The sequence below is a fragment of the Pseudorca crassidens genome, chromosome 2, assembly GCF_039906515.1.
Source record: "Pseudorca crassidens isolate mPseCra1 chromosome 2, mPseCra1.hap1, whole genome shotgun sequence".
In the NCBI taxonomy this organism is placed as follows: Eukaryota; Metazoa; Chordata; class Mammalia; order Artiodactyla; family Delphinidae; genus Pseudorca; species Pseudorca crassidens.
Window position 1 is genome coordinate 117,023,751 of NC_090297.1, and position 12,799 is coordinate 117,036,549.

Consider the following 12,799-nt stretch of genomic DNA (forward strand, 5'->3'; position numbering starts at 1 on the left):
TCGGCCGTAGGGCAATTAGATCGCCCAGAGAGGCTGCAGCTGGCATCCCCAGAGGCTGTTCATCATGGCCCCCTGGCTCCCCCAGCAGGGGGAGTTTCCTGACTACCTACAGAGGGAGCCAGGAGGAGGCTCTGAGCGGCTAGGGCAGGAAAACTGACTCTTGGGTAAGCGGGTACGTGAGCTTCCACGTTGGAGCCTCATCGCAGAGTCACCGAGGGGTGGAGGGCAGCCCTCCTTACCTGCTGACCACCTGTCCTGGGATCCACGGATCCAGGCCGTGGATGGTTAGGACAGTCACTCCTTTGGCTTAGGCAACACGGCCGCCTGACCCTTGCTCTGCCACTCCTGCCTGAGGCTCCTCAGCCTGGGTTCTGGCTTTTCAGGGCACGCGGCTCATGGCCTGGGATCCTACTCCCACACTTTTGAGGCAGGCCTCCCAGAACTAATTCTGCATGACAGCTGGGGCCCTGACCAAGCCCTGACCACTGCCTACTGACCCTGATGGCTTGTTCCTAAGGTCCATTATCGAAGGCCACTCGCCCCGGAAACGTGAAGTCTGAGAACTTCCTTTCTTGACGTGGCAGGGCAGCCCAACTTTTAGGAGGTTCATGCAGAAACCCGAGGAGTAGGCAGGTTGGGAGGCCTTGGTGTCATACGGACAGCAGCAAAGAGAGTAAGCTGTGGGTCATGCACAAGTGGGAGAGAGGCACACATCCGGCCCTGGCCTCTGGGCCACCCAGCAGTGAGGTCCCTGGCAGGGTGAGCGTGCCCTGGGTGACAAGCCCTGGTCTGGGAATCTGGCAACTGTAAAGATATCACTTTACATAGATGGATGGGTGGGTTGGTGGATGAATGACTGGGTAGATGATAGATGGACGGATAGACAGATAAACACTTCCGTAAGATGTGAGTTCCTCACCAGCAGCTCTCCTCCTGGCTTACCCCATTCCCTCGGAGCAGCCCTACCTTGGGCTCAGGCTGACTTTGCTGTGGTCTCCAAATGGGGCCTGACGGAAGGGCCAGGATCTAGGGAGGAAATGCTTTCTCTCTCCCCTGGTCGGGTAAGGCCTCTGGACATGGGCAGCTTTACCACCAACATCATCCACCAAAGACTTTTTTTAAAAAAATTTTAATTTTATTTTATTTATTTTTTTTTTTTGCGGTACGCGGGCCTCTCACTGCTGTGGCCTCTCCCGTTGCGGAGCACAGGCTCCGGATGTGCAGGCTCAGCGGCCATGGCTCACGGGCCCAGCCGCTCCGCAGCATGTGGGATCTTCCCGGACCGGGGCACGAACCCGCGTCCCCTGCATCGGCAGGCGGACCCCCAACCACTGCGCCACCAGGGAAGCCCCACCAAAGCCTTTTTGAACCCTGGACATACCACCTCCCTGCCTCTAAACCCTGCCGCTGCCTCCAAGCCTGACAGTCACTTGCACTTGCTCAGGAGAATTTGACCCAAACAGCCCCAAGACAAAGTGAAGTCATTGGCTATTTGTTATTTGAAATAGTCGAAGTGGAGGAAGCTGCTAGCAGGGTGGGCGTGGAAGCCACGCACCGTGTAAGCAGCATAGGGATTGACCGGGGAGCGTGGAGGGGCAGCGTGTCTGTGCAAAAGGACTCACCAGGCAGCAGCTGCTCCCTATATGGGGGTGGGAGCGGAGAGGGTGGGGACAGTGTGGTGACATGATGTGCTTGTCTTCTCGTGTCATTCTTGGGTTCTGCCCTCCATCCCTAAACTCAGGAGACGCCCATTAAGGTTTTTTTCCACTTTTCTGTCTCCTGTTTTGTGTAATGTGGAGGAAAGGGCAAGTTGTGGGCAACAGGCACTGCACAGGGCCGGGCCGTGCATGCGGAGGGACAGCGGGTCTTCCCATCCTGCAAACACTTCCCTCAGGGGCCTCGTTTCAGAACCAGGCCCTTCTGGAGGGGAAGCTGAGAAGGAAGGCTGGCTGAAGGTGAACAATCAGGATGAGGCAGAGGCGAGGATTATGGGGAAGGGAACGATTGATGGATGGATTGTAAGCTTCTTAAGAAGTATAGGGTCAAGGTCACACTCAGCTTCGTATTTTCAACAGGGCCAACCACCAGGCCACACAGAGGAGGACTAAGGAATGAACAGGTTCCCATATCTTGGTTAATGACTAGAAAAAAGCAGAACAGTACAAGGAAGCTGGTGTGACAGTGGAAGAGACAGGAAGGGATCAATGCCCCCAAAGTAAAGCGAGTGTAGGGGTCAGCTCATTACAAATCTCTAACACCCCCTTTCCTGCCGCCACAAGGAAGCCCCTCATTAGGAGGGGAGAGGAGGTGCCTGGGGCAGCTCAGCATGAGGTTATTTCTGTGGAACACAGATCTCATCTCCTTCTGGGGGAGGGATCTAATCCTGCCAGTCATATCAGGGCTAAACAAAAACGCACTGGGGGGTGATTTTAAATTTCTTCTTTATTAAAAAAAAGCATTTATTTCTGGGTTTTTAGAAAAACTTCTCTAACACATAAAACAGTTTTTCCATCCCCTTAGCACTTCTTTCTTGCCTCCTTCACTCCTGCTTCTGGTGCCAGCTGCCTGCAAGACCCAGATGAAGAAACCTTCTCAGATCGAGATGGGGAGCTGGAGGGGGTTGGGGGTTTGAAGGAAGGTGGTTACTGGTCAAAAGGAGAAGTTCATTCGCACAAAAATATAAACCATGGAGGATGAGACCAGCACATACACATATGGATCGATCTACAATCCGTATAAAAAAAATAGACCCAAATTGTCATTTTACATTGGCAATATTATACAAAATAATATATATTTTTTAAACAACACACATCCACATACACACACACACACACACACACACACACACACAAGGTGCCAGTAGCCCCTCTGCACTTCTGCTTCTGGGGACAGGAGTGTCAGTAGGCAAAGATGACATGGTAGGTGACCTGGTGGCCATTGTCCCAGGCGTACAGCAGGCGGTCCTTGGGGTTGTAGTCTATCTGGGTGGTGTAGGAATACTCATTCTCGAACAGCAGCCTGGGGATGATCTGCGTGTTGGTGTGGGTGTCAAAGGCGTAGGAGATGTTGGCATTGCGCTGGTTGTAGCTGTCCACGGCGTACAGCACCCCACAGATGACGAAGCAGTTGCCGTAGAAGTTCCGCCGGAGCCCCGTGCGCCACGTGGTCTCCTTGTGTGTGCTCAGGTCCACGGCGTTGAGCTTGCTCAGGACGATGACCTCCTGGCTGAAGCCCTCGTCGTCCAGGGCCGGGTAGATGAGCCACAGGCCATTCTCATCCACAGCAAAGTCCACGTCCGAGTGGCCCTGCCACCTCCAGGGCGTGGCCTCCTCATAGGCCACGTCATGGAGCATGGCCCAGGCGGCCACATAGCGCTGCTTCAGGTCATACTTGATGATGTTGCGGGTGAAGGCCCGGTTGTAGTAGAAGGCACCATTGTACACCACGTGGCCCGTGCCGATCCAGCTGTAGGGGAGCTTGTAGGAATTGCTCCAGCGACCTGTGGGCAGTGAGAAGGCAGAAGGCTTGAGGGCAACGGTGCAGAGACAACCTGTCAGGCAGGGAGGGGGCAGCCCAGAGAGATGGGACATGCCATTGGCTTGAGGTCTGGAGCCCACAGTTTGTGTCTTGGTTCTGCCACTTTCTAGTTCTGTAGAGCATCCTCGTCTGTCATTTAGAAATAACGATTTCCACTCCCCTCGCTGAGCTGTTTCAAGGATCCAGAGGCTAATGTACGTGAGCGTGGTTTGTAAACTGTCAAGGGCCACGGGAAAGGGAGGATGTATCACTACTGTTTTCTGGACCAGACTCCGGGTTGTCCCATGTCCCAGGGACTGGGAAGGAGGGGCAGGGCTGAGAGATGAGAGAGCAGAGAATGTGAGGGAGTGTGGAAGAGGGACATCCTGCTACCAGAGAAGGCGTTGCCCTTCTTGTCCACTGTCTCCACCCTAAGAGAGCTGGCCATGATTAAAACAGAGGACAGTGTGGAAGGAGGAGCCCCCCTAAGGTGGACCCACAACCCGTACCTTGTTTGAAGTTCTCCAGGTTCCGGAACTCTACCAGGGTGTTGCCATAGTAATAATTGGTTACGTAAATCCGCTCATCTTTGGCCAGGGGGTCCTTCATCCAGGCCCCTTCGTTCCGCCCGTATGTGTTCTGCGTGGTTGGCCCCGTGATTGTGGAGAGGGTGTCCTTGCACCTTCCTGATGGAGGAGAGGTGGATGGAGAGGTTGGGATGATTGAAGAACGCCCCGCCCCTAAAACCCTTGCGGGCTCTGCCACCTGGAGTCTGAACTCCTCGGCAGGCTTCTACGGCCCTGTCTAGCCAACCTGACGCCAGACATTTTCTCAGCATCATCCCCTGCTATTCCTCTCATCTATCCTATATTCTACTCCTATGAAGCCATCTACTGTCACCATCCTCGGCCACTTTCATGCCACCATGCTTTGCTCTGGCTGTCCTCTTACTACAAACTCATCCCTCAAGGAGCTAAGCTCCAATGCCCTTTTCTGACACCACGTCCTCCTCTGAAAAACCATCCTAGCCTTTTACTGGATTCCATCCTGCTCCCATAGTACTGTGAATGTACCTCTCTTACAGGACGTGTCATCTTATATCTCAACAGTGTTTGTGCACCTCTCTCCTGATTCAAAGCCACCCCCATCCAGAGCATAAGCCCCACGGAGCAGGGTCTGTGGCTTTCCTCTTTGTGTCCTCAGTCCTCAGAATACACAGTGTCTGGCAGGCCACAGGCACTGAGCAGATGTTCTGAAACTGGGATGAATACACGGCAGCATGAGAAGTGTGACCAGAGGAGAGGACTTTACGGGTATGACCAGGAACGCGGAGCTTCACCAGCCACTGAGCTACCCCAAGGGGCTTGGCCCAGGCCACCAGCAGAGACCAGCCCTGACTGCACAGTGCATGTCACGTCCCTGAGGCCCACCTTCTGGGTCCTAGAGAGCTGTCCTCAAGCCTCTGCCTCTGTGGGTAGGATGCCAGGGCCCCCTTCTGGGAAATTGGAGGGGCCGGGGACCAAGTTCCCGCATAAGGAGTTTACTCTGGCTGTAGGAGACTCCTTCAAAGGTCAAGTCTGCTTTAAGGGGACAGGAACTCTGCAATGCCATCCTGAGTGACTCTTTGGAGAGGCCTGGTGCCCATGAGAGGCCCTAAAAGACCACTAGAACCATGCTGGGTTCTAAATCAAGTTGAAAGCCTGCCTGCATGCTTACTATGCAGTATTATTATTGAACATGGCCCTGAATGATCCTGAAATAACATGTGACTACAGAGAGCACGTGCTCTTTTTGTCTCTGCAATAGTGGGTTATGAAGCAGATGAGAAAAGGACAATGGAGGGGGCAGTGGGAGAAGCAGATTAATCCAGGCTTTACAACTTCCTCCTAATCTTCCTGGCAGCTGGGACCCGCAGAATACCCCCCCCCCACTGCCATCAAGACTGGTGCACAGATGGGCGACGGTGATGAGAGTAACTTGTCCCTGACAGTCACGTGGAACCAAAGAGTAAGGGGCTACAATTCAGGTTCAGGGTTCTCCAAACTCCAGGCCACGCCCACTTCCAAATTGTTGCAGTCTGTTCTATCCGTTCTGCTCCCCCATAGCGGTCTGAGCTGGCAGGACAGGGCAGGCGCTGTGCCCTTGGCCCCGGGCCTGGGGCAGCCAGGCGTCTGAAAGTAGGATAAACATTGTTTCTCAGGCAGGGCCCACAGTTGGGTGCAATTGGCAGGGCTCAGGCATCTCCGTGTGGGGTTTATTAGGTCCTGGTCCGACAGAGAGGAGAGGGTTTTGGCCTCTGTAAGACAAACAACAGAGCCTACCAGCCAAAGCCTCATTCCCCCACATCTGAGTTCATCTGCTCGAGACAATAAAGTAGATGGCTCTGGCTGAGGCCAGGCAACAGAGGTCTGATGGAAAATATCTCATTCCCTGGCGCTGAGCAGGGCCCTGGCTTGCCAGTGGAGAAGCCGCGCTTCCTTAGAACTGAGGTGAGCCCTAGCGTGCCATCCGTAGGGAGGGGCATTTTTATGTGCCCCCTTCCCCTGGAAAAGCCCAGTGAGGACATCAACTCCCTGTCTGAGAGGCAGCCCCCCACCCATGCCCAGAGCCCCACAAAGGGCTGTGCGAGGCCAGGGGTTTCTGCCACGGCTATGCCACCTCCCTACCCAGATATGGAAACTGCAGATGAGCTCCTGGAAGCCAGGACTCGTCTAAGTTTCGATGTAACGCATTGCCCCAGGCAGCGCCCCCAGATCCCTGCAGGGTCCTGTCTCAGCACTAAGGCTCCGCAATGAGAGGGGCTTAACGTGAGGCTACAGAATGTGCCCCGGGTTTGCAGACAGAGGCCTGACGTTGGTCTTCGCCCGGCTACTGACTCCAAAGTCTGTTTCTTTGAAAAGGTCACAGAGCTTTAATTTCTTCCACAGTAAAACAAGTATAATATATGCCCTACCTACTTGACAACAGCGCTTGGAGAATGCACTCTGATGATGGTATGGTAGGCTGAATCATGGCTTCCGAAGGTAACCAGGTCCTAATCCCTGGAACCTGTGAAGGTGACCTTATATGGCAAAAGAGACTATATTGCGATAGGGGGACTATCTTGTATTATCCAGGTGGGTCCTAACTGCAATCACAAGTATCCTCATGACAGGGAGGCAGAGGGAGATTTGACTACAGAAGAGGAGGCAACCTGATGATGCAAGTGATGAGGCCACAAGCCAAGGAATGCTGGCAGCCACCTGAAGCTAGAAAAGACCAAGAAATGGACTATCTCTTGGAGCTTCAGGAAGGAACCAGCCTTCTGACACCTTGATTTTAGTCTTATAAGACTCACTTCAGCCTTCAGGCCTCCAGAACTATTAGAGAATAAATTTCTATTGTTTAAGCCATTAAGTTTGTGGTAATTGGTTACAGGAGGCATAGGAAACTAATACAGATGGAGTCAGCTTCTGGCATCTTTATTTCTGTAGGAAGAGGGGAGTCCCAGCTTACAGCTTCAAAGTCCTGATAACCGGGACCTCAGGCTGTATCTCCACATGCCCTCAGAGCAAATGCCGGCAGCCCACAGGGTGGCCCAGCACAGGCAGGAACAGTGGGACAGACGAGTGTGGTTTGAGAGCATTTGAAGACAGGTTCAAGGGAGATCAGTAAACCATGAGGCCCAGACCCAGGTCTGAGAATCTGGGGTCATTCAGATGCTCCCACCCTTGGCAGCAAACTGTCAGCCTTGGAGAGAAGATGCAGCCTGTCTAATCCTCTTCAAGGGTAATGAGAGAAGGGAGGGAGATAGTTCGAAGGCACTGAAGAGAAAAGAGAGTGCTGCCTGCAACTCATCTTAGAAGCGTTCCCCCGAAGCATGGTGATGGGGAACACCTCCTAAGCCATCTCTATGTATTAACTCATTTAGTCATCGATAGTCCTGGGAGATAGTTGGCCCTGCATCAAAGGTCCCCGGGGTCTGAAAAGTAGGGACTCTTCCTCTCGGCATATAAACCTGCTCAAATCTTGCCATCTAACACAAAGAAATCAGCAAATAAGAGGCTCCCATGCCCTCTGGGGCTTTCCAGTGTTCACGCAGGGGAGCCCACACACTCCTCAACTCCTCCCCTGATGGCCGCCTTAAATGCTTACACCCTGTCCGTCAGGGATGCTCTCTGGTCTTTTTATTCTAGTCAAGCCTGTCTTTTGTCTGAAACCCCCACCCACCTCCCCCCACCTCCCTCGCTCACTGGGCTTTCACACCCCACTCTCCTGGTCCCCGCTCACCCCCTGGTCATACTGCCTCTGGCTGGTTCTCTTTTCTGCCCACCTTTCAGATGTTATCCCTTAGAGCCCCACTTTTAGCCCCTTATCTTCTTGTTCTTCCTGTGTTCCCTGGGCCCACTCAGCTCTTATACAGCCCGGCGTTTGTTTCTGAGCACCAGACATCCAACCCCTACTAGACATTTCTCTCCTGTGTGTCCTCCTGATTCCTCAGACTTAATGGATTAAAAATGGAATTCATCTGGGGGCTTCCCTGGTGGCGCAGTGGTTGAGAGTCCGCCTGCCGATGCAGGGGACACGGGTTCATGCCCCGGTCCGGGAAGATCCCACATGCCGCGCAGCAGCTGGGCCCGTGAGCCATGGCCACTGAGCCTGCGTGTCCGGAGCCTGTGCTCCGCAACGGAAGAGGCCACAACAGTGAGAGGTCCACGTACCGCAAAAAAAAAAAAAAAATGGAATTTATCTGCTTCAATTCACAGCCTGTTCCCCCTGTACTTCCTGTCCTGGAGAAAGGCATGGCACACCGTTAACCAAGCCAGGAGTCTTGTGGTCCTCCCTGATGTCCCCCTCTCCTCCACCGCACACCCATTGGTCGCTGTCTCCCACCTCTTCATCTCTCTGCCCTTTCCCTCCACCTCTGCAGCATTTGCTATGCCCAGTGAACACAGGTGGACCCACTGTGTGTGGGAGTCCAGCGAGACTCAAAGTGAAGACAAGGCAGGTGTGTTGTCCCCATGACTGAGCAAGTGGGACCCGACAGCCCCAGAGGCCACAATTTCCATTTGAAACAGAACTTGTTTTGAATGCAGAAAGAAGGCAGTTGTATTCTAAGAAGCATAAATAACCAAATAACCCTATCATATTCTTTCTTACTTGTGTTATTTCCTCATATTAGCCAACAACTCATGCTGAAAATGACATAGAAAAGGGAAAGATAGGGCAACTCATAGTTCCTTTTCCTTTTAGTCTTCCTTACTCAGTAAGGCAAAAGTAGGGAGTGTACAAAAGCTGGTAAAGTGTACTCATATTAAGAAGCGAAACAGAAACAGATGAGTTAAGTTTTGTGGAAGTGTTTCCACTGGTCTGCTAGGCACAAAATGCATACGAACGTAGGAGCCATGAAATACCAACTGTCATTTTGGTGGATTCCACATGAGTTAAATAATCTGACCTTTGCATTGAAAACTGGCAGTGCACAATATGATAAAATTCATGCTATTCAAGTTTTTTTTTTTTCTTTTTTGCGGTACGTGGGCCTCTCACTGCTGCGGCCGCGCAGGCCCAGCGGCCACGGCCCACAGGCCCAGCAGCCCCGCGGCACACGGGATCCTCCCGGACCGGGGCACGAACCCGCATCCCCCGCATCGGCAGGCGGACTCTCAACCACTGCGCCACCAGGGAAGCCCTCAAGTTTTTAATATTCCTTTACTTACAATCGCATGAAATCCAAAGAAAAAAACCAAGTGAGAGAGAGAGAGGCCAGAGAAGAAAGGAAACAGCTTTATACTGAGTACCTTCAATGGCACTTTTCTCCTGCTCTTTGAACGACGGGCTCTACGTTTTCATTTTGCCCTGGGCTCTACAAAATGCATATTGGCCCTGACCAAACTGGTTCACTCCTGGGGCTCTTGCGGCTCTGGTCCTTCTCACTGCAGTGCTACCTTCCTTCCTGGCTGTTTTTTCCTCAATCCTCAAGACAGCTAGGTCAGCTTCTTTTTTCAGAAGAGAGTGTCTCTGACCCCAAAGCACCCTATGCATTCACTCACCACCCTGAGTTGAAATGGTGTTTATGTGTCTCATATACAAGCTTGTGGCAACTCCAGGTCAGGGATGCTGCCTCATCTGCCTTTGCACGACCAACACCTACAGAACCTGCGCATCATCAGGACCCAGTACTTTCCTTAAATTGACAAATCGGAATGTAGTCCCCCCACTTAGAACCTTCTGTACCGCTTTTAGATATAAGTCCCAACGTCCCACTCCCTTCATCAGCAGGCTCCTCTCCCTTATGTTGCCCTGTGTATGCCAGGGCGATGGGCGTTCTTTAATCCCCCTGACCTCCCACCCCCATGCCCGCACAGGCTCATGCGGTCAGCTCTGCCCTGGGGACCACACTCGGAAATGGAGCTCCACCCTCAGAACCAAAGACAGTCTCCACTGGACTGCATGCCTTGCCGCTTGCCAGCCCTGGCCACTTTAGTCGCCCGTATCCCCCTCACGGTGACCCCTCTGCAGATGTAACCAGAGCTCACCCCCTTTCACAGCCAGCACGGCGTCGGGCTGAGTGAATTAGGAGTGGACGCTTCATCCTTGCAGAGAGGCACAGACTTTATTCCTTATCCATTTACAAGGAACGTCTCCACTTTCTCGCCTTGTTTCTAGAGCCAGCGGCCTCTGTGTTCTGACTGAAGTTCCTTGTGGTTTCAGGGGGCTGGTGAGGTGCCCCAGCAAAGAGACTGAGAGCAGACTGTGTCTGTGGAGTTGGGGGTTGGGAAAGCTGCCTGTCAGGTGACTCAGGGCAGCCAACTGGGACACTTCTTGGTCCCGAGGCTGGGTGCCGTGGAGGATCTGGCTAGCCCTGCCCCTGTCCGTGTTGGCACCAGGCTGCCTCGGACCAGGCCCGCTGACATGTGGCAGGCCGGCTGGCTGTCTCATGCCCACAGCCAGTGGCTGGCCAGGCCTCGGGGATTGTTAAGGTGGTATACTTTGTGAAGGAGACAGTCTTTAGCCAATCATATGGCCTAGGTTCGACCACGAGGCAGGCTCTCTGGTAGTGCTGTCGTCCTGACTGTCCTCTTTGTCTGCTCCTTTCCACTCCCAACCCCCGCCCCAAAGCAGCCTCTTCTAAAACGTGCAATAGGAGTTGCAGTCCTTAAAGTATGGGACTCTGCAAAGCCTTGGCAACGTGGCACGTGTCCTCTTCCTCTGCGGTAGGCTGAGCAGACCTCTCCCAGACACTGAGGATGGTGACCGCTCCTGTCCCGCCCCTTCCCTTCCCGAGCCCCAGCTCCCATCACTGACAGCATTTTTCCTCTCCTGTCCTAGAGCTACTATGCTTTGGCCAAAAGTTAATTCCAATTTGCTTGTTTTGGGAATTTCTGAGAGATTGACAATTCCCCTGAGGAAAATGGTGGACCTTTTAGGGTATGACAAAACCAGGTTTAGAAACCATGGGATAGGATATTCCTTTTAAAAGCAGCCCCATTTAAAAGCACTCAGACAGCTCAAAGTCAAAATTGCCAGGCTCAGTAAACAGCAAGCAACCTTTCACAGGCAACAAATCAGTGGTCTGTGTTGGTTTCAGCCAAATGACTTTTATTTAAATGATGACTACATGTAGTCCTACTCGGCCAGGCACAGGCAGGCAGGAAGTCTGCAGAGAAGGTTCCAGAAAAGAACTCCCATCCACACTAACAGCAGCCTGAGAGAAGCACCTGACAGTGATACATGATTAAAAGTGATTCCTGAAAAAACTTGCCAAGACTCCACATTGCCTAAACAGCCACCCTTCTCTCTGTGCCACCCCCTCTTTTCATCCCTCGGTATTTGAAGAAGCCCTTATATCTGTGTCCACGTCCCTGTGTTTTTTTTCCTGCAGTAGACATAAAAGGCAAGAACTTCAGCTCTTTTGAAAAATCCTACAGGCCAGTCTTTAAGCAGAAGCTTATGTCCTCTGTGTAAGACAGATGAATGGATAAAGAAGATGTGGTACATATAGACAATAGAATATTACTCAGCCACTAAAAAGAATGAAATAATGCCATCTGCAGCAACACGGATGAACCTGGAGATTATCATGCTAAGTGAAATAAGTCAGACAGAGAAAGACAAATATCATATGATATCGCTTATATGTGGAATCTAAAAAAAAAAGGATACAAATGAACTTATTTACAAAATAGAAACAGACTCACAGAGAATGAATGTATGGTTATCAGGGTGGAAGGTTGGGGGGAGGGATAAATTGGGAGTTTGGCATTGACATGTAAACACTACTCTATTTAAAATAGATAACCGTATATGACAAACGCACAGCCAACGTCATCCTCAATGGTGAAAAACTGAAAGCATTTCCACTAAGATCAGGAACAAGACAAGGTTGCCCACTCTCACCACTCTTATTCAACATAGTTTTGGAAGTTTTAGCCACAGCAATCAGAGAAGAAAAGGAAATAAACGAAATCCAAATCGGAAAAGAAGAAGTAAAGCTGTCACTGTTTGCAGATGACATGATACTATACATAGAGAATCCTAAAGATGCTACCAGAAAACTATTAGAGCTAATCAATGAATTTGGTAAAGTAGCACGAGACAAAATTAATGCACAGAAATCTCTGGCATTCCTATACACTAATGATGAAAAATCTGAAAGTGAAATCAAGAGAACACTCCCATTTACCATTGCAACAAAAGAATAAAATATCTAGGAATAAACCTACCTAAGGAGACAAAAGACCTGTATGCAGAAAATTATAAGACACTGATGAAAGAAATTAAAGATGATACAAAAAGATGGAGAGATATACAATGTTCTTGGATTGGAAGAATCAACATTGTGAAAAGGACTCTACTACCCAAAGCAATATACAGATTCAATGCAATCCCTATCAAACTACCACTGGCATTTTTCACAGAACTAGAACAAAAAATTTCACAATTTGTATGGAAACACAAAAAACCCCGAATAGCCAAAGCAATCTTGAGAAAGAAAAACAGAGCTGGAGGAATCAGCCTCCTGGACTTCAGACTATACTACAAAGCTACAGTAATCAAGGCAGTATGGTACTGGCACAAAAACAGAAAGAGAGATCAATGGAACAGGATAGAAAGCCCAGAGATAAACCAACGCACATATGGGCACCTTATCTTTGATAAAGGAGGCAGGAATGTACAGTGGAGAAAGGACAGCCTCTTCAATAAGTGGTGCTGGGAAAACTGGACAGGTACATGTAAAAGTATGAGATTAGATCACTCCCTAACACCATACACAATAATAAGCTCAAAATGTATTAAA

General features: G+C 51.0%; 1 protein-coding gene across 4 annotated transcripts in view; it reads right to left on the reverse strand.

Annotated features, from left to right (window-relative positions):
* Nucleotides 1-2,424: 2,424 nt before the first annotated feature.
* Nucleotides 2,425-12,799, reverse strand: part of OLFML2B (olfactomedin like 2B) — a 41,431-nt gene continuing 31,056 nt past the window's right edge. For all 4 annotated transcript variants that reach the window (XM_067728456.1, XM_067728457.1, XM_067728455.1 and 1 more), the window contains exons 7-8: nucleotides 4,029-4,205; nucleotides 2,425-3,502 (exon numbers count right to left, since the gene is read on the reverse strand). In XM_067728456.1, the coding sequence (XP_067584557.1) occupies nucleotides 2,901-3,502; nucleotides 4,029-4,205 (779 nt within the window). In that variant the 3' untranslated portion in view covers nucleotides 2,425-2,900. The remainder of the gene's footprint in view (nucleotides 3,503-4,028; nucleotides 4,206-12,799) is intronic.